Here is a 15,863-nt window from a genome sequence, read left to right on the forward strand (position 1 = left end):
TGGCCTATGAAGCGACGTCGTATGTTGAGATACAAACAATTTCATTTTTATTAACAAATATTTCTTCTATTTTTGTATTTATATATTTCCCTTCTTTTCTTGCCCTCCACAACCTCGTCTATTGCCCTTTTCTATGAAATGTCTCTTCTACCTTCCACCAATACCAATAAGGCAATAACCACGAAGAACAAGCCAATCCATGATTGGCGAAAATCATTTCTTTCTTAATTGGAGAGAGGCAATCATTTCTTTCTTAATTGAAGAGAGGCATCGAAGAATAATAAATTGAAGTTACGAATTTTGGTTTTGATTCTAAATAATTGAGTGGTCCCTTCATAATTTTTTTATTTTGATTTTAAAGTAAATGCATGGTTTATTCAAGCAATTTATCATTATTATTAGACAATATACACTTAATTGGTCTCGCAAAAAAAAAGTATTTTCTAATTTTGGAAGCTTTTTTCTTTCTAATAAGATGAGATTCATTCTCCACTAACAATACTTTAATTTCTTTTTTTCTCTACTTCTCTCTTATATTATCAATTTTGCATTAAAATCTGTGTCGCACCCAAAGTGCATATTCTTTTGGGACGGAGAGAACTGTATATTAATTCATAGAAAGAGAGTCGGAAAAAATTTGCATAATTTTTGCTATTACTTTGGATTTTAATTTCAACCACTAAAATAATGTCGTTTTATTGTACATTTGTGTCGCCTAGTTTGCCTAAATTTTAGACATGTAGGTTTCATGTCAATAATTTCATAAGACACATATGGTATAGATGATTTTTTTGTCATATGATAATTACGAAAAGGGAAGTGATAAATATGCATAATTAAAGTCATGATATTAGTGTTGGATTTGATAACGGCAAGAATAATCATAACTTCGACCAAATTTTACTTCATCAATTTAATATATCAAACTGAACGCAGATATAAGAGCTCAGTGGAAAAAATGACTTTTCATAGCCTGGATAAGTGTCCAAAATTGAGTACTACTACTATTGTTTTCTCCGTAGTCAATTCTATGCAAAAATGTTGCCATATATGAAAGAATAAATTTATCCACTTATGGCATATGTTTGAAACTACCCCTAAATCTTAAAATCACAACTTCTTGAAACTTTACACAAAATATCGACAAAAATACTCTCAATTTAAAATGTAAACCCTAATTTCTCAACCATCTTATAACCCCCTTTTTTTCTGCTATATATCACATCTTTGCTTTTTTCCCTCTCTTTACTAACATTATACCAACAAGTAGAGTAGGAGAAAAGTTCATATCCTTGCTTATGTTAATGACAAAAAATAAAACATTATACTAAATCACAATCATAAACAGCAATTTCAAATATCTTCCATGAATGTTATCATTCTGAAATAGTAAGAAAAACTCTATTAACATTCCTAAAGCATCAACACAAACTTGTTTCTAGACATATGGACAATATTTATTTCCTATTAACTTGTTCTTCTCTTCTGCAAAATGCATACATTTCATAATAGTATCTAAATACACAATATATATACACACACAGCAGGTTGATACATTATACATACATACATACATACAGCCGATTCAATATACAGTTACATCTGCCTGTTTTGGCCTTGCATCTGGATGTGGTGGAGCATCCACGGCGGCGCCGCCATCTCCCCATTATTATTGCAAGGTTCACTTTGGCCAACGTGGCCCTCATTCTCTTCACTACATTTACATATTATCACATTATACTTCATAAGGTTGATTCATTGAAATAAAAAATTTAATTAATTCTTTAAAATTGAAGAAATTAAAATGCATGTAACTAATTAACCTAGTGTTCAAAGAGCTAAGAGGCTGCTCCAGATCAAGAGACAGCGCGTTTGTGTTGTGATTTCGGGCTTCACATGGTGGAGTCGATTCTAGCGCCTTCTCCTTCATCTGCGCACACCATCAATACAACAAATGCACAAATTTTTTAATCAAAACATCAAACCTAAATTACTATTGTTCTTAATTAGGGTTTGTGGAATCAGTTAACAACAACACATTCAACTTGTGATTTTCGCCCATTCTTGACTAATGATATTTTATAAAATATGTAAACATTTGGCAGAAATTACCTTTCTGGAAAGCAAGTTGTTGTGCTCCTGCATTGCCTTATCCTGACAAATAAAGTGATGGTAAATAAAGTGATGGAAAACAAAGATTTAAATTAAAGCTTTCTGATTAAGCTTCTCACCTTCTTCTGCAGCATTGAAATGGACTCATTCATGAGATGATTCTACCAGGAAAAAAAAAATCAATATCAAATATAATTGAAAACAAAAGGCGGTACGATCGTTAGAAAAATGTATAGGCCGTTGAATGCAAGGGGTTAATTACCTTTCTAGACCTAAGTTTTTTCAGAGACACATCAAGTTGATGCTCCAAGTTCTGCACCTCCTTCATACTCAGGCTTTCCAAGTCATCACCCGATAAATTACTGCATAATAGCAACATACTATGCTTTTAAATTCTTGTTTTTCAAAAGAGACTGAATCATCGTTCACATCATCGTGCAATATGGCATGTTCGCATTTATGCATGATCAACGATTCTCCTCATGTTAAGAGACATTGCAAAATTTGCTTGATTTTCAGTTCATGCAAAATCATGTCATTTTTGTACAATTCTATAGCTAGGAATTTGGTAGATTTCTGCAATTTCTTGGCACATGACAAACATCGAATAATACATATAAATTAAAGTAGCTATATAGTATAGATTTTATACCTGTGATTTTTTTGCAAAACCTCCAACCTAGTCTTAAGCTTACCAAGTTCTACATTCCAGCTTCCCTGCTCAATATTGTTTGTTTTTAGTCAACATTCAGTATGATTTATATCCACAAATTTCAACTTCTTTCAATATGTATGCATTATTGAAATAAAATGAAGTTCAATATGAAGTTAAAGATCAAAAGCTGAATTTCAAATGTTAGATGGTACTAGATCCCCTCTTCACATACAAGACTACAAGTTCAAGATTAGTTGCACTAAGCTTGTATTGTATACAATGAGCTAGTGAAATGACTTAACTAATAGTATTTCCATTACTGATAACAAGTTATTGTATGAATTGATAGAATTGCTAAAAATAAATGATATTAGTACATATGGAATGATATTTTCTTCTAATGATTATAACACAAAATAAACAATGGAGCGCAATATCATTTTATATTTTATACGATTAGAACTTAAAAAATGGTAAATAAATTAATTGTAGTGACTATTATGAGTTCTATAAAATTACATGCACATGTCTAGAGTACATTTAGATGCATATATTATCTTAATATTATGGTAAAAAAGACTCCGTATTTAAAAAATATTATGAGTTCATTTAAGTAAAGTAAAAGTTAATCAGATTTATTCAACACAATCTACCGTATCAATAGTTTAAAGTAGTAACTATCAATTAATCTTTTAGTTAGAAAAATACTACTAGTAGATAAATAAGATTTAAAGATTTTTTTTTTTAATCCAAAAATAGTCTCTATGTAGATTAATATGAGTAACTTAATATTTTACTGCCTGATGGAGGGGGAAGATGAGACCTACAAATTACCATCAAATTTTCATAGGTCATAGCAACAACTTTGATATTCACCAGCATGCATCATCTAAGCTTCACCTACACAATCAATTTGCAGCAAACCATTATGCAATTTGCTAGGTACAATGAAGAGTTGGGATTCTTTGCCACCCAAAATTCGACGAACACGCGAATGTGCGAGAGGGTTTCGTCCAAATTCGATTGACAAAGGAACCCAACCCTTACCTAATACCATAACTGCAAGTTGTAGGCTGATCTTATTGCAAATCGACAATGTAATTGAAGTTTAAACGGCACATGTTCGTGAAATTCAAAGTTGTTGCCATATGCATTCATACCATGGTAACTTTTGTTGAACCCCCTCTTTCTCCCTAATGTTAAACGCCATTGCGACATCACAATGAAAAACGACAACGACAATGGCAATACGAACACATGTAGGAGGATTATATTTTAGGTGTTTTCTTGGTAAAGAAATTCTAAGATTTAATTCTATCTATTGTATTATTTTCTAATATGATTATTGTAAAGTATTCTCATAAGAATGGATAATATGCATATATATTTTTAAGTTCTTAACTACTACTATTTTCATTGAGGCGAAAACAACTAATATACACTCCCCTGTTCCAAATTAATTGACCGACATTTCTTATTTGGACGTATTAATTGGAATAGAATATAAGAGAAACTCTAATATAGTAACTGATTATTTATATTCCACCGACATTATGATTTATTTGTTTTCTTCTTCTCTCATATTTTATTAATTGAAATTAATCTTTCAATGTCTTAAACTTTTGGTGCGTTATAATGCTAACTTTTCTTAAATTGCTAACTTGCTCAACGCAGTATATTAAAAATGTTAACACGATCACATTAAAATGTCAACACAAATTTGTGTTGACATTTTAATATACTGTGTTGAGTCAACACAGTGTATTAAAATATCAACTAAGTATACGTTGACATTCCGATGTGATCATGTTGACATTTTTGATACACTGCGTTAATGAGTTAGCAGAGTTAGCAACTTAAGAAAGTTAGCAACAGATCACACCTCTGACGATAAATTTATCTTCTCTCTATTTTATTTTTTACTTCTGATTTTGGATAGAAAGAGCAGCATTAAAATGATCATTCCACATATAGAATCACTATTTGAAGGAAAGATATATCCATAGTTGTAATAGCCATTCTATGCATGTCTTATTTTACCATATCATTAATCCCTAGTGAATCTTTATGATAAATCACATCAAAAGATTTATATGGTTAGATGAGATGCTCTATCAATATGTATCAGGTGTGATTATTATGAATATATATCTTCTTATCATCAGGTAATTTATGAACCCAAGTAATTTCATTTTTTGGCACAATAAATAACATAATAAATCAAATTCAGTCACTACACAAACAAACTCACATACTCATGATAAGAAAGAGACTTGTTTAATCCTCTATCCTCTTTTTAGGGTTTGTTAGCTACACATGATAAATATGAGTGTGTAATATATGCATATGATATGCAAATATTTTGTTTACTTCCAAAAATCAAAATTCTTGGTATATATTATTGGACTAACTACCATAGTTCATATATTCCTGATAACTTATAGGATAATGAACTATTACTCCCACATAAAGAGTATGGTGAAGAGGTATGACACTGAGTTTAAAGAAAAATATTAGGAAATGTATGTTAATCTAAGACGTATCCCACTAGGAATATTGGGTGTTGAATAAGTATTGATTAGCGATTAGTTTCGCCCACATAAAAGTAAGTGGTGAGTTTTTTTAGTAAATATCGAGTATGCATGAGGTAAAAATAAGGAGTTATATATACTCTAAAATGAAAATAACTGATTTTTGGTGGACAGGCGAAAATAGCTATGAGATCACACTTTTTTGTGAAAGGGGGAGTGTATATTTTTACTAAGATGTCATTTACCATACATTTGTAATAAAATCATTTTGGTTTGACTGTATAATATAGTTGAATATATTAAAGTTAATACTAATACTATATGTTATAATTGTCTTAATTTGGTTATTACAGTCAATTATATATGTTATAAAATTGCATAAATTAATGTGTATAATACATATCATAAATGTTCTTTATCAAGAATTTTGTGTTGTGAAGCTCAAGATGTTAATTAGAATTTCAAACATATCAAAGCTTTCTTATCCAAAGTTCCTATGTTAATACTGCAGATTGGACAGATAAGTCTTTATCATGCAGGTTAGTTAGCAAATGAATCCCTAATTTATTCAGATATAAAACTACAATACAGCCGCAGTGAGACATAAAATAGCTCCAATTTCATGCATCAATATATTTAAAAACTTGTTTATAATACATACCGGTGATTGAAGATCGGGTGCCTTCTGCCCATCAACCGACGATGATCTTTCATAACGGTCGAGGATTCTTTCCATGCTGCAAATTTAATTCACTATAATAAATTGGATTTTAATTGTACATTATATAAAACTAAACTAACGATTCAATCTATAAAAACTCTTAATCAGTCCAAAATACATAAAACAATATGCTAAGAAATAAAAGTGATTTATTTCAAGTTCTTCATAAAATGAACTCACTCGAAAACAAGTAGAAATATACAAAAACAGCAGTAAAATTAAAGCATAAATTACTCACTTATTTAGGGGTTTTAAGCTAAGAGTTACATTTTCAGTTTCAGAACAACAAATTTCCCTAATCTTGTTTCGATGATTGCATGTTCATGATTAAATTACGAATTAAAAAAAAAAAAGCAAATAAACAGGAGAGATATTTTGTGCATAATATAATATCAAGTGGGGAAAGGGGAATATGATCTTTATCATGGGAAAAGGAGAAAAAGTTACCCGTCGCATATCCCAAACTAATTTTCAGATATTTTCAAAAGAAAAAAAAATGTGCACAGCTACAAAATCAAACAAAAACCATATCTAATTCACTCACAAAAATGGCAAAACAAAAATCCACCAAATTTGGAACAACAAAAGGGGATAAAAAAACATCCAAATCTCGCCAATCATAATCTGTCAGACTAATATTTAACCAAATTAAAGAGTCAAATAATACCATGAATCAGTAGCATATTCCGAGAGCTTTCCTTTGGTGGAGAAGATCATCAATCCCACATCGGCATCGCACAGCACGGAAATCTCGTGAGCTTTCTTCAGCAGCCCCGTTCGCCTCTTCGAGAAAGTCACCTGCTGATTCACCTTGTTCTCGATTCTCTTCAGCTCCACTTTCCCCCTCACCATCTCTCCCAATTTAAAAATAATTAAATTGAAATAATTTACACTATACCTCTGGTTTTTGCCATTTTTGTAGCTGTGCAAAATTCAACACACAAACGGAGGTATATATAGAGAGAGGAGAGAGAGATTCTTAAATTAGCCCTGTGTAGTATGTGTGTGTGAGTGAAAGTGTGAGCGGTTTCAGATGTGGAAATGTGTGGTTTTGGAAAACCATGGTGGATCTGCTGTGATGCGTTTTCTATTTCTGATTGGCTGATGCCAACTAGTGGGAGAAAAAGGACATATATTTATTGTTTTTTTCCTATTTTTTTTATTTTCATTCAATAACTGTCGCTTCAGCTTTGCTTATTTTCTTTTTCTCTAATTAGTGTGTTTGTTAAATTATGATATGATTCCGAAAAAAGAAAAATTAAAAAAAAAATTAGTACTATGATACTGTATGTGATTGGATTATAAGTAAAACGTGCGCACACAAAATGCAGATCAAATACACATTAGATCTGGGTTTGATCGATAGTAGAGTTGAAGGCGCATGAAATGTTAACATTTCTGTTCACATATAACTAATGTTATAATGGTTTGGATTGTCGGGTTTGTGACAACGAAGGGATCGCACTAGAGGAGGAGGTTTGGCGCGAAGGTGTGTCGCGTCCATCATGCCATGCATTGATAGGCATGTCACTATGTGTAGTCACCGGTTATTTAAAAAATATTCTTTTTTAATTGTTAAAATATTGTTTTTTTTTTATTTTTAAATGTTAAATACCAATGTGTTGGTCAACTAACCATTATCCATCTTCTATAAATACTAGTACTTCACTTGTCTCGCACTACATTCACACGTCAAAATTATCATTTTCTTTAAAATTTTCTGATTTCTTCTTAATTTTCTTTCAAATAACTATGTCTCTTTTTAAATGGCTAACACTTACTTCACACAAATTTTATGAAATGTAAGTGAAAACAGACAAAGAAAGCTAATGGAATGTGAGTTCTATTTCTATATACTAAAATCTTAATAAAATGAATTAGTATAATATGATCCATTAATAAAAATTATAAAAGCAAAATAAGACATTTTATAATTAATACCTCAAAATGAAAATATAGAATAATTAATATGGAACTGAAAGAAATATCTTTTATTCTCCAATTTTTTACCTTTATCCACCAAATTCCACTTTTATAGATGTCAATAAATAATTCGAAGAACCATTAAAAGCAAATGGCTACCCCAAAAGCCCAAACACTCTTTATCAATCCAAACACTTTTTGTGTCTTTTCCTTGTTTGCTATTGTTGGTTGCCTTTATATTAAGCTTCTTGACATAGTATAAAATTAGAACATTGCATTAGTTAATACTCCCTTTCAACTTTATGTACCAATTATGATTTTCGATTTGACTGGGGAACCCATAATTGTTACACAATAATTTAGTCCTACATGCATGAATATAATTATATAATTAAATATCTTACAATTGATCAAGCTCTAAATGAGTTAATCAGTTGGTATAATGTCAGATCAGACCATACAAAGAAGAAAAAAACTTCTTATTGTCAATATCTTAATTACATATGTAGTATTTCCTTTTCAAATTTCATCATGTGATTCGAATAATAAGGTTGACTTCTGCCCACCTTTTGTTTTAGAAAGGTTGGTTGTTGTATAACCAACTTGATTTATTGATTTTGAGTTAAATTATACTTTGTTTAGTTTGAGGTTCTTTTAACTATTCTTAATAATTTTGTAACTTATGTAGAGGTTCTTACCTAGAGACTGATGTTGAAACTTGTAACTTACTAAAAAAAAGGTGCACAATCAATAATTATGTTATTTATTTTCGAGAAGGGCGTTTCTAAACTTTCTTCGTATCTTCCTTAATGTTGTAGTATATGATTTATTATGATTAGTTATAAACAAACCAGTATGCGCCTCTTTTTTTCTTCATCATAATTACAAGAAATAATGAATTGAAGACACAAGCCAAGATATGTAGTCGCGGGCCGAAATCTTAAGCGAAGAGGGCTTTTGAACGGCGCCAATATGGACTTGGTTAGTTAGGTGATTGGATTTGGTGATCTTTAGTTATGAACAATTTCTTAGTTTTGGTAAAAACAAATCCTTTCAATTATTTTTACCGATTTTTTTGTTTGTGATATAAGAAGTGGTTTAACATGCAGGACATTAATTTTATCTGTTGATATCATTTATTTTATATGTGTAAATTAATTAGTAGTATAAAAATTTCTTAAAGCAAGATATTGTCTATTTCAAAACATAATTGGTTAATGTACATAGCTCATTATACGCAAATTCACTCTTTACTGCTGAACTGCAGAATTAAATTAAAATTGGGTTTTTAAATCTAGTTTTTGTTGGGTGAGATGCGCTGATGTATAAATTATTTCCGTCTTCATCATGGGCCTATCTTACGTCAAATCGGGGCAAATAAGTCATACTAAAATATTAGAAAGATTTAACTTCATTGCATAATATATTACTTCATTCAAGTAAATTTTACTTCATTCAAGTAAATTTTACTTCATTCCAATAGGATTATTACTTCACTCCAGTACATACATGTGGTTTTGTCGTCGCGTACCGTTCTTTCTCTCTGCAATGTTTATCACCGCTGCCACGACGCTGACAACAAAATGGAATGATAGCCTAATTGAATGGTGTGATAAGCACATGGAATGATGTAATAAACTATTTGAATGAAGTATGTGTAGAAGCATTTAAAGTCCTGCTGAAATAAAGTAAAAACTTTGTCCAATGAAGTAATAATGTTTTTGAATGAAGTAATAAATCTACTGGAATAAATTATCTTTTTTTAAAGTGAATAAAGTAAAAATCTAGTTCAATGAATTCAAATAAAGCATGTGTTGAATCATTTCAAAATCTATTGGGAGTAAGTAAAAACATAATGTAGTTTAAAGGTATTACGTACTGGATTGAAGTAAGAGCATCTCCAATGGTCGGCTAGCGACCGGCTAGCCGATTCTTCGCGCTGGCCGATCGGCTAGCCGAACCATTGGAGGCGGCCAGCGCGAAATCGGCTAGCGGACCGGCGTGGGCTGGCCGATCGGCCAGCGCCGATTTTTGTTTTTTTTAAAAAAACCTATATAAACGCGATTTTAGTTTCATTTTCATTTGCACCACTTGTTTTAACGAGTTTTCTCTCTCTCTAACTTTCTGTACAAGAGCATCATCGAGCGATGGATCACAACAACGAGTCCAACCCAGCGACGAGTGGATCTCAGACTCCCACGGTACCTGTGGGATCTGGATGGGGGCAGATGGGCCCGGGGTTTAACGTCCCTTGGGGGCAGTTGATAGGGATGATGGCCGGTGCGCCGGGGGGGATGCAAGGGGGGAACTAGGGGGGTATGCCGTGGGGGATGCCGGGAGGGGGGCAGGGGAGCGGCGGGCAGTCAGCGCCCGGGTGGGGGGGGGGGGGTATACCCCAGATGCAGCTGCATATGATGCTGCAGCAGATGATGGGGATGATGTGGCAAGGAGGGATGCAGAGGGGGATGCAGCACGGTATGCATCCCGGGATGCAGGGGGGATGCAGGGGTCTGTTGGGGATAATCGCAGCGGAAATGCAAAACAAATAAATCCACATAAGAATCTATTTAGGTGATTATGTGGGTCGATTCAATTTCATGCTTGAACATGTAGAAACATATAATTGCGCAGTTAATCACATAATTTAAATTAAATTATGTTATTGAATACTTACAACAATGATTCTCCAAAGAATCGAAGTGGCTTGCTACTTCTCCACGTGTAGATCTTGAAGCTTGATTGTGAATGCAAGACCAAAGATCTTCTAACCTATGACCCTTAACTCTATAGATCTAAATTCCTTGTGGGAGGAATCTCTTAGAAATTATAAAAATCTTGAAGGAGAAGACAAGAAAGCCAAGTGTGGAGGCTAGGGTTTGTGATAACATTTGTCTCATCTCCTTACATTCTTATTTATAGAGTTTATGATGGGCTAGGTTAGGGATCTATGGGGCTTGGATTGGGCCTCCCCCATTGGACCTTCTTTATTAATTAAATTATAACCCATAATTTAATATAAGGCCAATGGAATATTTCTTGTGCCACTATAGAAGAAATATTGACCGCCCATCCAATCCGTGATTACAAGCAATCCGGGTTAACCTCTTTAATATATTATTTCCCGTGTCTAAGACTTTCTATATCCATTAATTAATTTGTAGTCTGCTATAGACTTTAAATTAATTAATATCTTTTTATTTCCAAGAGTTTGTCTAGTACGAGATGTATATTAAAAATATACTTTTCCTTTTCTATTTATTCTTGGATTAAATCCAAACCGGTCGGGTTTCCGAATAATAGAACTTCTCTCGAACACCTCTTGGGGGTAGTCAAACCGCGCAGGCACACGATTCAATGTAATAATAAAACTGACACCATATTAGTTATTAATTACTACTACCCAAGATATCAGGAATATTGGGTTACGAAAAACCCGCACCTATTGATAAGTCAAAGCAGCGTATGATTAAATAACGTGTGTCCTATATTATTACAAAGATTAGGAAATATTAAATCTCCAAGACATCGTCTTACAGTAGATAGCAACAAAGACGTGTCTATAGTTTAGATCCATTCAATGATATACCACACCAGTGTCACTAGTCATTCTCAAGGTAAAGACGACTTTTCGGATGGACACTGCAACCTTTCACGATAGGTAGCCAAAGCCTATCTAGGTTGTGAAAAAGTTTTACTTCTACAAGGTACCGGTTGGGCCACCTACTGTGATGACCTGTTCCACGACCCAACCTTAAATGTAGAAGACTTAGACTGATTTTACTTTCCGGCGTTTTAATTATATAATTTAATATATAATTAAATACGGTCAATACCCATTAAAGTAAAATACACAGTGTGAAGAAAACATTTATTATTCTCATTAAATGAAGAGTGTTTACAATATACAAACAATTTATCAAATTCAAAAACTCGAAAAATGCTTTTTAGTATATATGTTCCAACAGGGTCACCGGGAGGGGACACGGTATATCGTCCCTTGCTTGATTTTTTTACGGCTTCGTCTCACACGTCGACCCCAGTGGAGACGCAGTTCACTGGCGATGACCTTCTGTCATTGCATGATATGAGGATCGATCTCGGGGATCCGGATACTCCCGTTCCAGCGAGGTGGGCCGCGCCGAAGAAGAAGACGAGGGGGAAGACCAAGGCGGTCGGCGAGTCATCGCAGCCCGCTGTTGATGACACCCCTGGCCGGAGGAAGTGGACGGAGGATGAGTACGCCGGGGTGGCCAGGGGGTGGTTGGAGGTGTGCGACGATCCGCTGGTTGCGAACAACCAGCGGGTCGTCAACATGTGGGCGAAGATCAGAGCTGCCTATAGGAGGCACTGCCCGCACGGGAAGGACTTCAGTGGGGAGGAGGTCCGGAAGGGGTGGGAGCGCATCAGGGCCACGGTGGGCCGTTTTGCGAATTTGTACGCCAACGCCCTCCGTCAGCTCAGTAGTGGGCAGAATGAGGAGGATGCCCGGAGGATAGCCGAGAGTCAGTTCCCCTTGGCAGGGAAGTATAAGGAGTTCACCTTCTGGGAGTGCTTCTTGTTGCTGAAGGACTCCGAGAAGTTCCGAGCGGGGTGCGACGCTGGGTGGCCGAAGAAACAGAGGCTGAACTATACTGGCGACTACAGCGGCAGCAGCGGCGGATCCCACGACCTCCCCCCGGATGCTGGGGAGTTTCCATCCCCTCCTTCATTTGCTGGTCGCCCCCGCTCGATTGGACAGAAGCGGGCGCAACGGGCTGCGAGGGGCGGATCCCCCCTATCGCCCCGCGAGGTCCAGTCCTCTGCCCTCCCACCCGCCCCACTCGAGTACACTCTCCATTCGCGTAACCATACGCGGGATCAGATGTACAAGGTCTTCCAAGATTGGAGGACCGCCACTGACCCCACGGAGAAGATGTTTCTTCACTCGATGCTCGAGAGCATGCGGGTTGATTTGGAAATCGCGAGGGCACGGCTAGCGGGTTCCGACGTGGGCTCAGATACCACGGGTGGCGGCAGCGGCAGCGGCGGCGGCGACGGCGAGGACGGCGGCGACGGCGACGGCGATGAGGAGTAGAGAGTGGCGGGGCTCGTGTGTGGAAGCCCTTTTTTTAAAAAAAAAATCATGTACTTTTTTTTTAAATCTTTGTACTTTTTTTAAATGGAATGGACTAATTTTTCCGTATATGTGTCGTAAATTTAATTCCGTAATTTAATCGTAATTTTAATTCCGTAAATGTAGTATATTTTGAATTATTTTTATTGCGGTTGGCCTATGGCTGGCCTAAATATGATGTGGCAGGTAGATTTTTTAGTGATGCTGACATGGCAGGGGAGAGAATGGCTAGCCTATTGCTGGCCTATGTAGCATTGGAGATGCTCTAATAAACCTGCTCAAATGAAGTAAAATGGGCTTGTAAGAGCATCCGCAATGGTTAATAGGCCAGCCATAGGCCAGCCATTCTCTCCTCTGCCACGTCAGCAACACTAAAAAAACCACCTGCCACGTCAGATTTAGGCCAGCCGCAATAAAAACAATTCAAAATATACTACATTTACGGAATTAAAATTACGATTAAAATACGGAATTAAATTTAGACACGTGTACGGGAAAATTCATTAATTGCATTTTAAAAAGTTACATAGATAAAAAAAAAAGTACATGAATAATAAAGAAAAAAAACTATCGTCGTGCAGTACTCCTCAGGATCCCCACCACTACCGCTACCGCTACCACCCGCGTGATCCATCGCTCGATGATGCTCTTGAACAGAAAGTTAGAGAGAGAGAAAACTCGTTAAAACAAGTGGTGCAAATGAAAATGAAACGAAAATCGCGTTTATATATGATTTTAAAAAAAAAAATAAAAAAAAATCGGAAAACACCGCTGGCCGATCGCTAGCCGATCGGGCCTCTGCAATGGCGGCTAGCCGATCGGCCAGCGGATCGGCTAGCGACGAGCGATCGGCCAGCCCACGCCGATGCGCTCGCCGATTTCGCGCTGGCCGATTGCAATGGTTCGGCTAGCCGATCGGCTAGCGCGACGAAGCGGCTAGCCGGTCGCTAGCCGACCATTGCGGATGCTCTAATGAAGACTGAAATAATTTACACATCAGCGAATCTCATAAAAAAAACTAGATATAATGACCCTAATTTGGTCTCTAGTTTGGTCTTTAAGCTTGGTTCAACATTGATCACTATATATACATGCAATCCATGTAGTAGATAATATGGTCGAGTGTATGAAAAGTATTTAGAACTTGTGATTTGGGAAAATTTAGAGCATCCACAACGCTGCGGGCAGGACCGCACCTGGGTCTCGGCTCGTGGCCTGGCGCGTTGGAGGGAGGCGAGACGCAGCCTTGAGCCGCGCTTGGTGACGAAGGAGGGGCCTGAGGCTGGGTGTGGTTGCGGCCCGACCCCGCATTGGATGCTCCCGGGACGGGCCTCGTCGCGGTCCAGCCCAGCATTGGAGGGGGTTCGGGCCGCCGCAATTCTGAATTGTTTTAAAAAAATTCAAAACTTTTCTATAAATTCCGCACCATTTTCATTTTTATTCTTACTTCATTTCTCTCACTCTCAAACTATATCACTCGCAAATATATCCGTCAAAAATGCCTCCTCGACATGATCAAAGAGCAATCGAAGCTGAAATTGCCAGAATGTTAGAGGAGGCGATGCGCGAAGAAGAAGCATACACTCGCCTCCAAGCGGGGATCTAATTGAAGAAATTTGGACATGCACCAATGTTTTCCAGCATTGATGTTATATTTTAATGTACTCCCTCCGTCCCATAGTAGATGTCACACTTGGGGATTGACATGAGATTTTAGGAGGTGTTGTTTTGTGTGTTAAGTGGAAATAAAAAAAATAATATATTTATATTAATGTAAGAAGAAACTTTTTTCAAAAAAGTAAATGTGACATCTTTTGTGGGACAAACAAAAAAGGAAAGTGTGACATCTACTATGGGATGGAAGGAGTAATTTTTTTTTCTATTTTTAAATTTCTACTGTTGTAATTTTCAATTTCTAAATGAAGAATGAACTTTTAGTGTTTTAAGTGTTCAACGTTTTTTATTTCATGCGTAAAATAGGTTGTAATATGTGAATAGTGCAATTCAATAGTTGTGGCATGGATGAGGCCTGCAGGGTTAGAGAAGCTGTGACCTGGTATAGAAATATAAGGGAATAATGACGTGGAGTGGACTTGAGACCTGAATCTGGGCCAGGGTTGTGGATGCTCTTATAACACTTCACTTCTCAATCCAGTATAGAACAAGAGGTACGTTTATACCCAAAAATGACTTCTTTAGAGTACATTGTTGTTTCATTTACAATAATGTCGTAATGGCCCAACGGTAGAACACGGGCTTTTGGTCTCACTGACTCGAGTTTAGACCCTATTTTCTAGTTTGCTGTATTTTGTAACACTATTTTGTTATTTTTTCTTTCTTTCTTTCTATTTTGTTAGATAGTGTTATTATATTCCTATGGGTATGAAACTTTTAAGTATTTTATTTATAGTTATATATAATTTTATTTTCTATTTTATAAAAAAAACTAAAATGGCAAAATGATACAACACCCAAGGACGGAACTAGAAATTGAAATGAGCCGGTGCTGAAAATTAATGACAAATACGGCAAAGCACGCGATGCTCCTGAAATCTCATGTAACGACTAGCCTTCTCTAATAGTATTAGTGGTCCGTAATGATGCATATAGAATTTTCGATTTGAGAATCCGAAGAAAGTATTGTTATATTCACAAATAGTGATATCTTGATATCGTAAAAGTATGCAAATTGAGTTGTTATAATATTAATTCAATATAATTATGGTACTTCATCCCTTTGAGATTACTTATCTCTCTTTGAGTCATTTTAGGTGGAGTATTAATTTCGTAGTAATACAATGTAAATGG

General features: G+C 35.7%; 1 protein-coding gene across 1 annotated transcript; it reads right to left on the reverse strand.

Annotated features, from left to right (window-relative positions):
- Positions 1-1,328: 1,328 nt before the first annotated feature.
- LOC125198128 (agamous-like MADS-box protein AGL8 homolog) lies at positions 1,329-7,040 on the reverse strand. Its single transcript, XM_089068759.1, has 8 exons — positions 6,687-7,040; positions 5,960-6,035; positions 2,765-2,829; positions 2,375-2,474; positions 2,232-2,273; positions 2,113-2,154; positions 1,824-1,930; positions 1,329-1,714 (listed from the first exon to the last, which is right to left on the reverse strand). Exons 1-8 carry the CDS (start codon positions 6,869-6,871, stop codon positions 1,597-1,599), a joined length of 735 nt encoding a protein of 244 aa, XP_088924885.1. The 5' UTR covers positions 6,872-7,040; the 3' UTR covers positions 1,329-1,596.
- Positions 7,041-15,863: the final 8,823 nt, after the last annotated feature.

The sequence above is a fragment of the Salvia hispanica genome, chromosome 3, assembly GCF_029641045.1.
Source record: "Salvia hispanica isolate PSC_SH4W2 chromosome 3, Shi_PSC_v1, whole genome shotgun sequence".
NCBI classification, from domain to species: Eukaryota; Viridiplantae; Streptophyta; class Magnoliopsida; order Lamiales; family Lamiaceae; genus Salvia; species Salvia hispanica.